Source organism: Notolepis coatsorum (assembly GCF_963971535.1).
Source record: "Notolepis coatsorum genome assembly, chromosome: 3".
In the NCBI taxonomy this organism is placed as follows: Eukaryota; Metazoa; Chordata; class Actinopteri; order Aulopiformes; family Paralepididae; genus Notolepis; species Notolepis coatsorum.
The window spans coordinates 60,441,875-60,455,190 of record NC_140167.1 but is presented as its reverse complement, the minus strand read 5'-3'; the positions used below and the strand labels follow the sequence as shown (position 1 = coordinate 60,455,190).

Sequence of the window (13,316 nt, the reverse complement as noted above, 5' to 3'; positions counted from 1 at the left end):
AAGTGTATTTCCTAATGCCGTGTTTGCTAATGTCAATAGCTGACAGCAAACCTACTTGGGCCCAAGCTTTTGCCCTAGGAACTGAATTATTTTGAAAAGGTCCATAGACAGCTTCATTGACTGGAATTATGTTGCTAGGGAACAGTTGTATTTTCTGTCAGTTATTGCATTAGCAAGTTTTTGCAACAGGAAATAAACGTGTGTCCTTTTAGAATGTTATATCCATGTCAAGATGAAACTGTCTATAGTTAATTTTCTTATGGGAAACCAGTTCTATAAAGTGATCTCAGACCTTATAGTTAATTTTCTTATGGGAAACCAGTTCTATAAAGTGATCTCAGACCTTATAGTTCATTTTCTTATGGGAAACCAGTTCTATAAAGTGATCTCAGACCTTATAGTTAATTTTCTTATGGTAAACCAGTTCTATAAAGTGATCTCAGACCTTCTCCAGTTCTTTCAGTGGTGCTCCCTCTTTCTTCAGTCTGTCCAGCTCCAGACACTTGGTGTGGTAGCCCTCCCTGGTCTTCTGAAGCTGACCGCTCTGGACCTGCAGAGCCTGGACCGCCTCCAGAGTCCCCACCACCTCCTCCTTGGTCTGGGAGGACGAGGACATGCACGCACACAGAAAAGATATGAGTGGAAATACACATGCACAGACATATCAAACATGGATAGACACAAACAATTTTTTTTCACATTTCTATAATGATCTAGTTACTGTATGTCCACAGTTGAAAAAAACACATATACTGTACACACACGTCCTTGCACGCAGACACACACACACAAACACACTTATGTATTCACACATTTTTTATGTCCACATATTTCACATATCGATTTATTTATGCCCAGTCACAGACATAAAGAGACAAATAGAGGAGACACACAAACGTGCGTAAAAACACACATTCACGCAGGCATACGCAAAATTAACACACTCACACTCACACACAGAAGAGCAGCTGCTGTGGTCAGATAATTCTCTGTTTTTTTTTTCACTTCTTCTCCTTATTTTCTATTTTTCTCCCATCCCAATTTCGTATTTCCAATTCTTCCCTCCCCTGTCTTGAACGTTGCTAGACTATGCCTCCCACTGGTCGGCTGTAGTGAGGATAGAAGCCTTGCATCACGTGTCCCCTCCGGTACACGAGGAGGCTGCCTGTCGCATCTTTTCACCAGACAGCTCGAACTCTCAGTGGCGAGGAGTAACGTGTGCCGATACTTCCTGTTTCTGCTGTACAGGCGTCACCCAACCGACCTGTAGGAGTCGCTGTCCACAACATCCAATCCCCACCCACCGGCTTTCCCACCCTCTAACACTGCTAATTGTGTTAGTATGACGGTCGGCCAGGCCGGTAGCAACGCAGAGATACCAGCATCTCCTGTGTTAGTGGCGAGCGCCTTGCCCACTGCGCCACTCAGCCTCCCATTAATTATCTGGTTTTTGAAACAGAAGAATGAATACAGATGACCTACAGTATGCCGAGACAGGCAGTTACAACAGGGTGCTAATGATAGAGCTGGTTGCATTTAGAGGCCGACACATAATAAACAAGACCGACTGGAACAGTGAAAAGCCTCTTTGTCCAGTCAAAGGTTTTCTATGTTGAATGCAATTGCTCCTTTTTCTGAAACTATTTCCATGCCTATTTATAATTTCCTTTTTTGATACTGCTGCAAGGAAAAACAGTTGGATGTAATTAAAAAATATATACAGTAGGTAGACTTTATATATATTCGTTTATGATTGTATATATCATGGATGACGGTATAGTAAATATCCATACTGCTGCATGGATCCATGACGGTATGCCTTCATATTGGGTATACAGTACCTCCCAGCTCTACTCTATCCCAGACACAGAGAGCTCATGGTTTTACCTTGCGGTGAACTTTGACCTGCTCGTCCCCATACTTGTTGATGTCTCTGATGAGGTCGTTCATCTTCCTCATCAGCTCCAGGTGACACAGCGCCAGCTTGTCCGACGACACCCGGAACACGTCCCACAAGGGAGCAAATGTCCTAGAAGACACAAGACACACATACAGGCACAAGCATGCATGCACAGATTACACACACACACACACACACACACACACACACACACACACACACACACACACACACACACACACACACACACACACACACACACACACACACACACACACACACACACACACACACACACACACACACACACACACACACACACACACACACACACACACACACACACACACACACACACACACACACACACACACACAGGATGAATTCACATGATGAATCATGAGGGCAGGGCACTATTATGAAATTCTATAGTTTATATTTAAGTAATCAAGAGAGAAAGAGACGACATGGCAGGTTACACAACGATGACAGAGGATTTGGAAATATTTCAGATTAAAGGCCCGCAGCAGATCGACTGGAGGAGCTCAGAGGACCAGTCCAGACCAGCAACAGTATGTTTGCGCTAAATAAGGCTGCAGCTACATTGATCAATGAAAGGATCGAAAATTGACGGACGGTATTACTGTCCGTTGGTTTATTTTTAAATTAGAACATAATGTCAACTCTGTCTGTCCAACAAATGGATACTAGATGACAGACACAGTGGATCAATGTAGCCGCATAATGTTAAAGATCAAAGTAAGCGCTCTACAGATATTGAGTGTCAACAATACAGGTGTTGTCATGAGTTTATTAGTCATGGGAAACTAATAAATGATTACCCTAGTTTGTGATAGGTCCAAAAAGGCCTTTTTATACAAACTGAACCATTTCTTTCAGTTATTAATTCAGTGTTTTAAATCCAGTTACGGTTCAACTGTGTCTCCCCTCTCTGTAGCATCAGCACTCAGGAAGTGAAGCAGGCAGAGAGGCGTCTATACTTTCCGTAGCCGCATTTCTGGCAAGACGCTCTCTGATTGGCCGACGCCTGTTTCTACACTGGTCTTTCGAAGTTGGTTAAGGTTAGAGTTTGTCTTAGAGCGTGACGGCAAGTTATTTCGACGGTTAAGCTTAGGCACTCTTTCGAAGTTGGTTAAGGTTAGAGTTTGTCTTAGAGAATGGCGATAGAACGCCAGGTAGTTTGCAGGCTGTTCGACGAGGAAATGGGCAAAGACACAGCTCGTCACGCGATTGGGCAACAGTGGCCAATCAGAGAGCGTCTGCCAGAAATGCGGCTACGGAAAGTATAGATGCGGCAGAGAGTTGTCGGAGGAAGCAGAGCAGAAGCCACATGGCTGATGCTGTGTATGTATGTATATGTGTATGTGTGTGTGTGTGTGTGTGTGTGTGTGTGTGTGTGTGTGTTCTTACACCTTTTCCAAAGCAAAATTCAAGCACTTTAAGCTTTTTAAGATGCCTTTTCAAGCTTTTCCAGCATCTTATGCGGCTGTAGGCAAATTTAATATTTACGTACTCAAAATGATCATTTCACTTCTTCAATCACATTAAATCAGATGTTATTGTGCTATAAACAACAGAAATGATGTAGACTTGGCATCCTATATAACCTGGCTGAGCCAATATGAAACAATCACTCAAATAATCACCAGATAAAACTTAAATTTCAATCAAATATTTACTGAAAATGTGCAAAATAAGAGAACAGTCTTTGAGGTAGGCAGTCAATCAGCTCCTTGAGCCTTAAAATGTATACAAAATCAAATCAACCTAGGATTTTTATATAACCCCCACAGTGGTGTTCAGTTGGTACATCCCAGCAGGGACCAGGATGTAAGCTATATGATGCCCATTGAAGGAAATCGATGATTTGCATTTGGTTTATAACCGATATAGAGATCGATAACAAACAAAAAAAATCGATACAAAAAAAGATATACTGTATATAAAAAAAATATATATATATTTTTTTTTAAACAACAGATGTATGTTTATTTTGCAGCAATTCTTTGTCGTTGCCTCCATCTTTAGTGTTACATCCCCTCACACTCCAGTTCTCAGGCTGCAGCTGGTTTGAAAGCGAAAGTAAACCGGCTTCTCTGCTGGCTGTGGCTCCAGGGGAGTTGAACAGTTCTGGCTCTGCTAGTTTGTTTTCTATCTTTTGGTGCTTTTTTGGTGGACAAACCACCGCACATGTGCACCGTGACTCATGACAGGAGACTAGCTCTGCTAGCACACATAGCCTACTGTGTACAGACGGTTTCAAACTGTATTTTAAATTAGAAAGCAAACAAAATAAAAGAGAAAAATAAATCTCAATTTGGTCAGTATTGTCATTTGGACAAGCAAAGCCATTATTTTAAGTTTCAGGCAAGAAAGACAAGTCCGTCCACTGTCTCTGATTTTTTTTCTTTTCGGTATCGATTATTAAAATATATCGCGATAATTATCGTTATATCGCCCAGCCCTATCATCATCATCATCACCATCATTATCCTGTATGTGTGTTTCCAGCCAAAACTGTGCAGACAGGCCCGTTATCATCTGGGTGGAACAGAGAGAACTAGGGGGGATAATATCAACAATTGAGCGGTTGCTATAGTGATCTGGGTCAAATAGCTGTGGTCGAAGACAGCACTGCTTGTAGCCATCTGAGAGCAGCCAGGTCAGAGAGAGTGTGTGCATGCCAAGGTTTAAACATAAACACTGATAAGGACTGGGAACAGTGCAGATTTGGTCAGAGAGAACTATGCAGAGTTTGACATTGAACAATACTAAAGGTTAAAAGCAGTTGCCATGGCAGCGTCACATGGTAACAAGAAGAGGGGCGGGCCTGTCGCCTGTAGCTGTTCCGCAACCGTTGCTATTTCCGGGGTAGGCCTGATTGGCCCCCGACAGGCACGTGACCCGCCGCGGCCACGCCCCACGCGGCAGCCTCAGGACGCGGCAACGAGGCTGCTGTGGTTCACAGGCGCTTTCCGCCTTCAACGCCGCCCGCAGCATTATTAGGCAGGAGTTCGCGGCGCCTTTCACATCGCATCACATCGCAGTCATCAGTCATAATAATCGCGCCGCAGTCGGCAGTCATGCAATCATTTATCATTTAACATTTGAAAGGCATACATTGTTGTATGAAATAAAATAGTATAGAGACATATGTACAGCGTCGCGCCGCAGTCGGCAGTCATGCAATCATTTATCATTTAACATTTGAAAGGCATACATTGTTGTATGTAATAAAATAGTATAGAGACATATGTACAGCGTCGCGCCGCAGTCGGCAGTCATGCAATCATTTATCATTTAACATTTGAAAGACATACATTGTTGTATGAAATAAAATAGCGGGGAGAATATGCTCACGCGAGCGGCATCGCTGAGCTCTGGTGACGGTCTTATTGGGGCTTATGCCGAGGGCTTTAGTCTCACTCGAGCGGAACTTCGGAAGACCGCTGGTTCTCCAACATACAGCGGTGTGCTCTTCAGAATGTACCGGGAGAAACGTTTACTGTACCCCGCAGACATAATAAGCATATAAGCAGTGCTTACTAACGTTATTAGTTACGTTATTTCTGACCGAATTAGTCATTCATTTGTCTAGCACAGTCTCTAACAGTGTAACAGTAAGAAGCATTTTGGATAAAAGTATTCTGTACTTCTGTATGACAACAATGTATGCCTTTCAAATGTTAAATGATTAAATGATACACAGCGAAATCTACGCTCTCGCCTCTCATCCTGCTTTCGCCAACGGCAGCGATGTGAAAGGCGAATCGAACTCCAGCAGTAGCGCGCTTGCCGCTGGGGCTGCCGCGGGGCGTGGCCGCGGCGGGTCACGTGCCTGTCGGGGCCAATCAGGCCTACCCCGGAAATAGCAACGGTTGCGGAACAGCTACAGGCGGGCCTGTCATTGATATGCCGAGATGATAATGATTATGATGAATATTATAAATGTGAGTTTCCTTCCGGGTGTAAGTTAGATCTAGACACGAAGCTGACGCAAGCGGACGTGGATCAGAGACTTTCATCCCTCCCTCACCCTTGCCGGTGGGGGAGGGGAGATGACACATCATCATTAGCTTCGGCTAACGGGAGAAGGGTTTTGGCTAACGACAAGGCCTCAGCCACCATTGGACTAAACAGCAGAAGAGACGATAGAATAATGAATTTAGTGTTCCATCAAAGACTTTTCAAGGACAATACGAAATGGGTAACATCTGAGGCTTTTGTTTATGTAATAAACAACGATTCCAAGAAAGGTACTACGCTGTCCAGTGTCGAATACTTATGGTTACGGATTGTATTAAAGGGGAATGACAAAGATTGTACAGCCAGTATGAGAAGACAGAGAGAAATAAACACAACGCAGAAACTACACAACGACAACGATGGAGGTGATACTGGCTGATTGATCCAAATCTAACACCATGTTATTGGTTGCAATACAGACGCACAGTTATAGAAAGAATTGATTTGCTTGTTAGCCATGTTGATCACAGCGAAACCACAGCTCCGATGCATAATGGCGTTAGCTAAACTAAACTTGTTTTAAGGTAAATTGGCTTTCAGTGTGTCAGAGCGAGCGCACTCAAGTTGTGCACACTGGACGCTCAGACCGAAGAGTCAGTTTATCAGAGCGGAGCAGATTTTCAGAGTGAATTTATTAACTCACCTTAACTCATTGACTGCCATAAGCTTTCGCCATCTTTACTAAATGGCGCCAACATTAAACAATTTTAGCGATGTTTGTAGACCCATTGTGTGTTCTGTATTATAGCTATGGAGACAATAGTATGGCTCATTTGACAGGCATTGTTCATAGTCCAATACTGACTAATTAGTTAATTTCTACACACTGTAGTTTGTTACACGCTACACATCACCCCATTTCCAGAATAATCCAGTCTTTTTCCATAGATTGTGAGATATGACACATTATATGCAATAAGCCCAAATCGTTCCGGTTGATCGCCTGACGCTCCAAATACTCCCAAATCAAATATGTGCATTCACAAAATAATCAAGGGGGGGGGGGGGTATTTTTTACTTAAAACTGTGATCGTGTTTGTCGAGCATGTTTTGCGTCTGGTAAAACACAAAACTGTGATTGTTACAAAAACATGTTTCAGGTTCGGTAAAATAGACATAGAATATATCTTACCTTAGCCAGAAGGTATTCCAGAAAGAATAATTCCAAGTGATCGCATCGCCATTGCGATCCGTGTATATGTCTATACTCATTTATATGGGAAGTACGCTTCAGACAACTAAATCTCCAGGCGATCCCTGTGTCTCTCTGTTCAGGCAGGAGGAGGAGCCCTTGCAAAAAAAAAAGGAGGAAAACGTGTATCCACACCAAGCCATTCCAGTTCAAAGGTAGGCGATACTGTCACCTGGTGAGATTCGATCGGCATTGCAATTCCAACGTAGGCATATTAATCAGAGACACCTAGATGGCTCCGGCTGACCGTATAGAACAGGGATCAAAGGAAAAGATCAAAGGAAGAAATCTCTGGTTTTGGCGTTCAACGTATGGCGAGATGACCCGAGAAATCTCGGGTATGGCAGAGAAAGAGTTAATATACAGTGTCGCTTGTCGTTGTCAACATGAACCATAAACATATTGTAGCCGTCTGTGGCAACGCTAGCTCACTAGCAAGCTAACGTTACTGGGATTATAGCAAGCTTTCAGGAGGGGCGGGGGTGCTGTGGCGAGGCTCGAGAGAGGCGAAAGCAATTAGGCTCTCTCCAAATTTTATTTCTTTATCTAAAAACCAAACTATTCAGTCAGATAGCGATTTATTATGAAAGTATACAGTGCAATTACAATTTCAATAACTTTCCAGCACTTTATACACAATTCAAGCACTTTTCAAACCTTGAAAACACCACATATATTTGATATGCTTTTCTTTTTGGGTTATTTCTATGTACACTCAACGTGACTGTAAATTAGGGAAACCTCAGTTGCCTTTCGAGTTTAAATAAAGAGGTCCTCATCCGTGTATGAAAACCTGTTACCAGCCCTAGTAGACGGTGGGCCGAAGGTCTCTAGAGGCTTCCGTTAATGAAATGATTGATCTGGTTAAACAGACTATATGTTATTGTAATATGAACTACATAATATACTATAATAACACATTTCAGTTTGTTGGCAACGGTTGTTGGGTCATATCTTTATGAAATTAATGTGTTGATAAGATAAAAACTACCTACGTTTGTGAAAAGGGGCGTTGCTGCGGAACCAATCAAAACGCGTTACAACGTCAGGTGACTTGATTTCTCCCAATGACATTCTTCAAGCCGTGGAACCAGGAAGTAAATATTGCTACTCGTCTGTTCACAACACTGGATAGCTCTGCATTCGGTAAGCTCTCAATTCATTACTATTACTATTGAAATGCATTTTTACTTAACTTTACAGCATTATTCAAACGTGATAGGAAGTTATGAGTCATCAGCAGTTTATATGTAGTCCGTTTTGACGTCCGATTACACATTGGAAAATGTTGTAGCCACAGCTCACAAAGACTAACGTTACCTACGTTAGCATTTTAACTTTAACATTACGTTAGTGTAAATCAAACAACTCTAACCCAATACTAATAATAGTAACTTGTTTCACATTCTTGCTGTGTGTTACACTATGGTAATAGCGGTCTTTGTTTTAGATGCTGTTGTCACTATGAATTACAAATGGGGGGCCCTGATGTAAACAAGACAAACGTCTTTCTCTGGGCCCCGTTCCATGTACCTGGATAACTGAGTTAGCCGGATAACTTTAGCTGGATAACTGGGTTAGCCGGACTTTCCGGTTTCATGTACGTGGATTTTCCAGATCACCATGCCAACAGATCCAAAAGTTTGAGCCTGCTCGAAAGCAGAGTTCAAGTTCAAGTTAGCCCGATCACGCAGAGCCACGCCCCCGCAAAGAAGTGACAGCTTGTTTCCTGAAACTATTCCCACAGTCTACGATCTGCATTATACCATTCTGAATTACGTTTTTGTGCTCCATTCTTCCAGAGGGGGCTTTTGAAATGTAAAATAGACCCAAAATGCTGATATTAAATTCACTTTGTCCTAAATAATGCACGTTATATATACCGTGGCGACGGTGGCGCTCGCTCGTGCGATGTACACAAAAATGTGGTTATTTTAATTGTAACTGGGATTAAGATGTCTGATGAGATGCGCTGTTTGACGGATTTGAGAAATTGAATGAGCCGTTGACGTCACATGAATGAATGAGGATAAAGAAATAAAACTTCATTCAAAATAAGGAATATTCTAAACACGGGTCTCTCGTTCATTAATGTATAAACAATGAATTTATCCCATCTGGCACAGTGGCCCAGCGGTAGTGCTCAAGCCTGCCAACCTTGCGACCCGGGTTCAAATCCCGGTGTTTCCAATATGATTTTTTTGAATATAATATTAATGATTATACGCCAAAGTAGCCTGGTTTTAAGTTAAAATATTATAAATCTACATGCATTGAGGATGTCATTCTTTATATAGCTCTCAACGTGCACCAAATTGAATTATTCCTATATTGCAAAAAAAAGGAGACAACTAGGGTCTTGAACCCCGGTCGTCCGTGTGAAAGTCAAAAGAACAACCCGTTAGACCACATTGGAGATAAGTTAAAGATTGACTATACATCAATCAATGGGCAAGAGGGCCGTATCGTAATTCTGTATAACAGTTAACTAGTTATTTTCGCTAGCAAGATCTCATTTGATTATTCAATCCAGCAGGCAAGTTTAAAGAAATATAATCTGATTGATTGAGGTAATGAGGGACTTAGAATTAGCCTATAGATAACGCATTTAACTTGTCGGCGAGGCGATTGAGCCGTATTGCAATCTGTCAATAAAGTCTTAAATCAATTAATCAATCAATGCCGTTGAGAATCAGGGTCTCTGCCATCGATACGTGCTGGCTTTTCACCTAAAACGGCCGCGCGCATTTAGCCTGACTCGCAAGTCTGGCTTGAGTTAACGAGACTGAATCCACCTTTGTGAAACAGGAAAATCCCGGCTTCGAACATCGGGTTAACTGAAGCTGGATAATGGACATCTTGATCGACTTAGTTGAACCACGTACATGAAACAGGGCCCAGGTCTGCATCCCCTTAACAATTGTGTGTATTGAGCTGTACTGTACCCATTATGCAATCTGTTAATAACGTTTTCAATCAATCAATCAATCAACATTTATAACACAATAACAAGTGTGAAAATAACATGTTATTTATTTTAACAGTAACATGTATTACAAAAACATATTCCCTGTTGTCCCAAATTACTGCTCCTTAATGATGATGATTCTTTAGCTTGGCAGGAAGTACTGCTGAGAAAAAAAATTGGCACTTTGATGGCAAGCTCCACATTCTCTGCCCTTTAATCACTGGAAACAGTTATTAGCTGATGTTGTAACAATGGAGCTTTCTACAGCTAGATTAAATGGTGCAAACTATCAAACAATAGATAGCTGGAACCAACAATGTGCATTGTATGCCTGTACCTGTGCCTTCCAAAAAAGAAATAAAATATATGAAAAAAAGAAGATACAGTGTTCTGACAGTCCAAACACAGACACATGTCTGTACATGGTAGGTTGTTTCATTTGCATGTGCATCGCCCCTTCATGCATTGTGTTTTTTTTGCAGGAGCAGTATACAAGTTCCAGGATTGCGACTGGGGCTGGAGGATGTGACATCCAGTCAATCTCGAAGAAATCTCTGGACTGCTGATCACCACATGGGAACTGTATTGAGAGGCATGACATGAGCATGTAACACCTCCACCCCTGTGCCATCAGGGACTTCAACTGTGGCGGGTGGATTTACTGATCCCTCGAGAAAGTGCATTAACTTGGCTTTATCAGTTTTCACCATAGAGCCATCCATGTTCGCTATGGCTGCAGGGAAGGGTCCCAGACTGTAGACTAACATTTCCCCGATGTCAATCTTCCTGACTGTTCCCACCACTATAAGCCTGGCGAAGAGGTCTCGGTCTGCTTTCAGGGCCATCTCCTTGCCTCTCACCTTGGTAACACTTGATGTTGTTGTGTCCTTGAAGGTTTTGAGTTTCATCTTTTTTACAGGAGCATGGAAGTCCACCTCATCTGTTAGGAGACGTTGTTTAAAGAAATCGCCAAATGCCTTCTCACTGTACTAGTTACACATTACACACATACAAATGACAATAACACTATGTAACAACCATCAAATGCACTCACAGCACACACATCCACACGCACACACTCACTTTAAACAAACAACTCACTGCAGCACCCACTTTAGAACACCTAAACACACTTTATATTTATTGGCAAAGAATATGCACTACAACCCATACCTCATTACACCTTACTGTAAATTGTACCTCATCCCATTTCTGCATTGTACTGTATAGTATATTGTATTGTAACTCAGTTACTTTTCTACTCTACATTGTACATTGTATGTATATATTGAACACTTGTCTACGTACTTGACTTCTATTTTTATCTAGCACAATCTCTGGAGCAAAACAGAAAGAAGCATTTTATATAAAAGTATTCTGTACTTCTGTATGACAACTAATAAAGAAACTTGAACATCAAAAAATCAACATTCTGTTCTCTATGCCAGGCTAGATCTGACCTTGACTCATGTTACAGGATTAATACACACTTTATACACAAATTGCATATAGCATTATCTTTGGTAGCATTCATTCTGTGTTTATTGTGTCATACTGGGGAATAATATTAATATTATTATGTCCTATTGGGGACATAATTTTAAATTCTGAGCAATTCAATCGTTTTTTTTTTTATAGACGTCTGACATTGATTGAAAACGGTTAACAGATTGCAGAATGGGTACAATACAGTACAGCTCAATACACACAATTGTTAAGGGGATGCAGACCAGAGAGAGACCAACAAAGTGAGCTATGTAATACATTTCGAATCAAATTGTGGTCGGTTAGATCTAACGTTAATATCACGTTATCCATCTAATGGATAGCAAGCTCACCTGACGTCGGTATGGCTTGCGAAATACAATCTTATAGTAAGAAACAAAACACAAGTTGAACATAGTTTTGAACGTTTTATTACAATAGTATTTAGGTCGGACCGTCGGATAGATAGCGTTAATATCACGTTAACCATCTAAAGCTCATCTGTGACGTCGTTATGGTTAATACAGTGCGAAATACAATCTTATATAGTAACAAAACAATACACAAATTGAACATAGTTTTGAACGTATTACAATAGTATTTACTGTCTCATGTTGTGTATAATCAGCTAGCGTTCCAGTCAGATGCATTCTCCGTTGTTCATGTTGACAATTTTGGGGTCCCGAAATCCCGTTTCTGTATCCTGATTGGTTTATCAGCTAGAGGTGTCCAAAGATATGCATGAGAAAACATTTAATTTAAATGTAAGATTACGAACACCGATGACCAACAGACGGCTGGCCAACAAACGTATTTTGACTCAACATAATAACTAGATATTACACACAAAGAATTGTGTAGTCTGCCAACATGGATCAATCAAGTTCACTTTAGACTGACTCGGCCTCCCCTCTATAGAGGACAGTATATTCTATTCAACCCTGTTACCAGCCCTAGAGGACAGTATATTCTATTCAACCCTGTTACCAGCCCCAGAGGACAGTGTCTTCTATTCAACCCCGTTACCAGCCCCAGAGGACAGTGTCTTCTATTCAACCCTGTTACCAGCCCCAGAGGACAGTGTCTTCTATTCAACCCTGTTACCAGCCCTAGAGGACAGTGTCTTCTATTCAACCCTGTTACCAGCCATAGAGGACAGTGTATTCTATTCAACCCTGTTACCAGCCCTAGAGGACAGTGTCTTCTATTCAACCCTGTTACCAGCCCAAGAGGACACTGTCTTCTATTCAACCCTGTTACCAGCCCTAGAGGACAGTGTCTTCTATTCAACCCCGTTACCAGCCCCAGAGGACAGTGCCTTCTATTCAACCCCGTTACCAGCCCTACTCACCCCTGGGGACTTCCATTGCTTGCCATCTTGGCCAGTTTATTCATCGACTTGGAGTAGGTCTCCTCTATGGCAGCCCTGCAAATTACACACACAATGTAGGTTAACAGGGTTGCTGAAAAGTTGGTCAAATTAAAGATCTCTCTCTCTCTCTCGAAAATGAATTTGACAAATTATTCCAACACATCAAGAGCTACATTTAATAATTTTTCATATGTTATCGGTCAACATGGGTGACGATGGTTTCTAAAATACAGCTTCTGATCTTCTAATGTTTTAATTAGAAGATCACATGGGGTCCAATTCCTCAAAATACCATCCCTATTCAGTAAAGGGTTAAAAGAAAAAGATATTTTTTTTATTAAATTTTTTCCTT

At 41.6% G+C, this 13,316-nt stretch overlaps 1 protein-coding gene across 1 annotated transcript in view; it reads right to left on the bottom strand.

Moving 5' to 3' along the window:
• Positions 1–13,316, bottom strand: part of fcho1 (FCH and mu domain containing endocytic adaptor 1) — a 253,690-nt gene that overhangs the window by 94,409 nt on the left and 145,965 nt on the right. The window contains exons 4-6 of the mRNA XM_084310518.1: positions 12,944–13,018; positions 1,888–2,029; positions 446–598 (exon numbers count right to left, since the gene is read on the bottom strand). Coding sequence (XP_084166644.1) covers positions 446–598; positions 1,888–2,029; positions 12,944–13,018 — 370 coding nt within the window. The remainder of the gene's footprint in view (positions 1–445; positions 599–1,887; positions 2,030–12,943; positions 13,019–13,316) is intronic.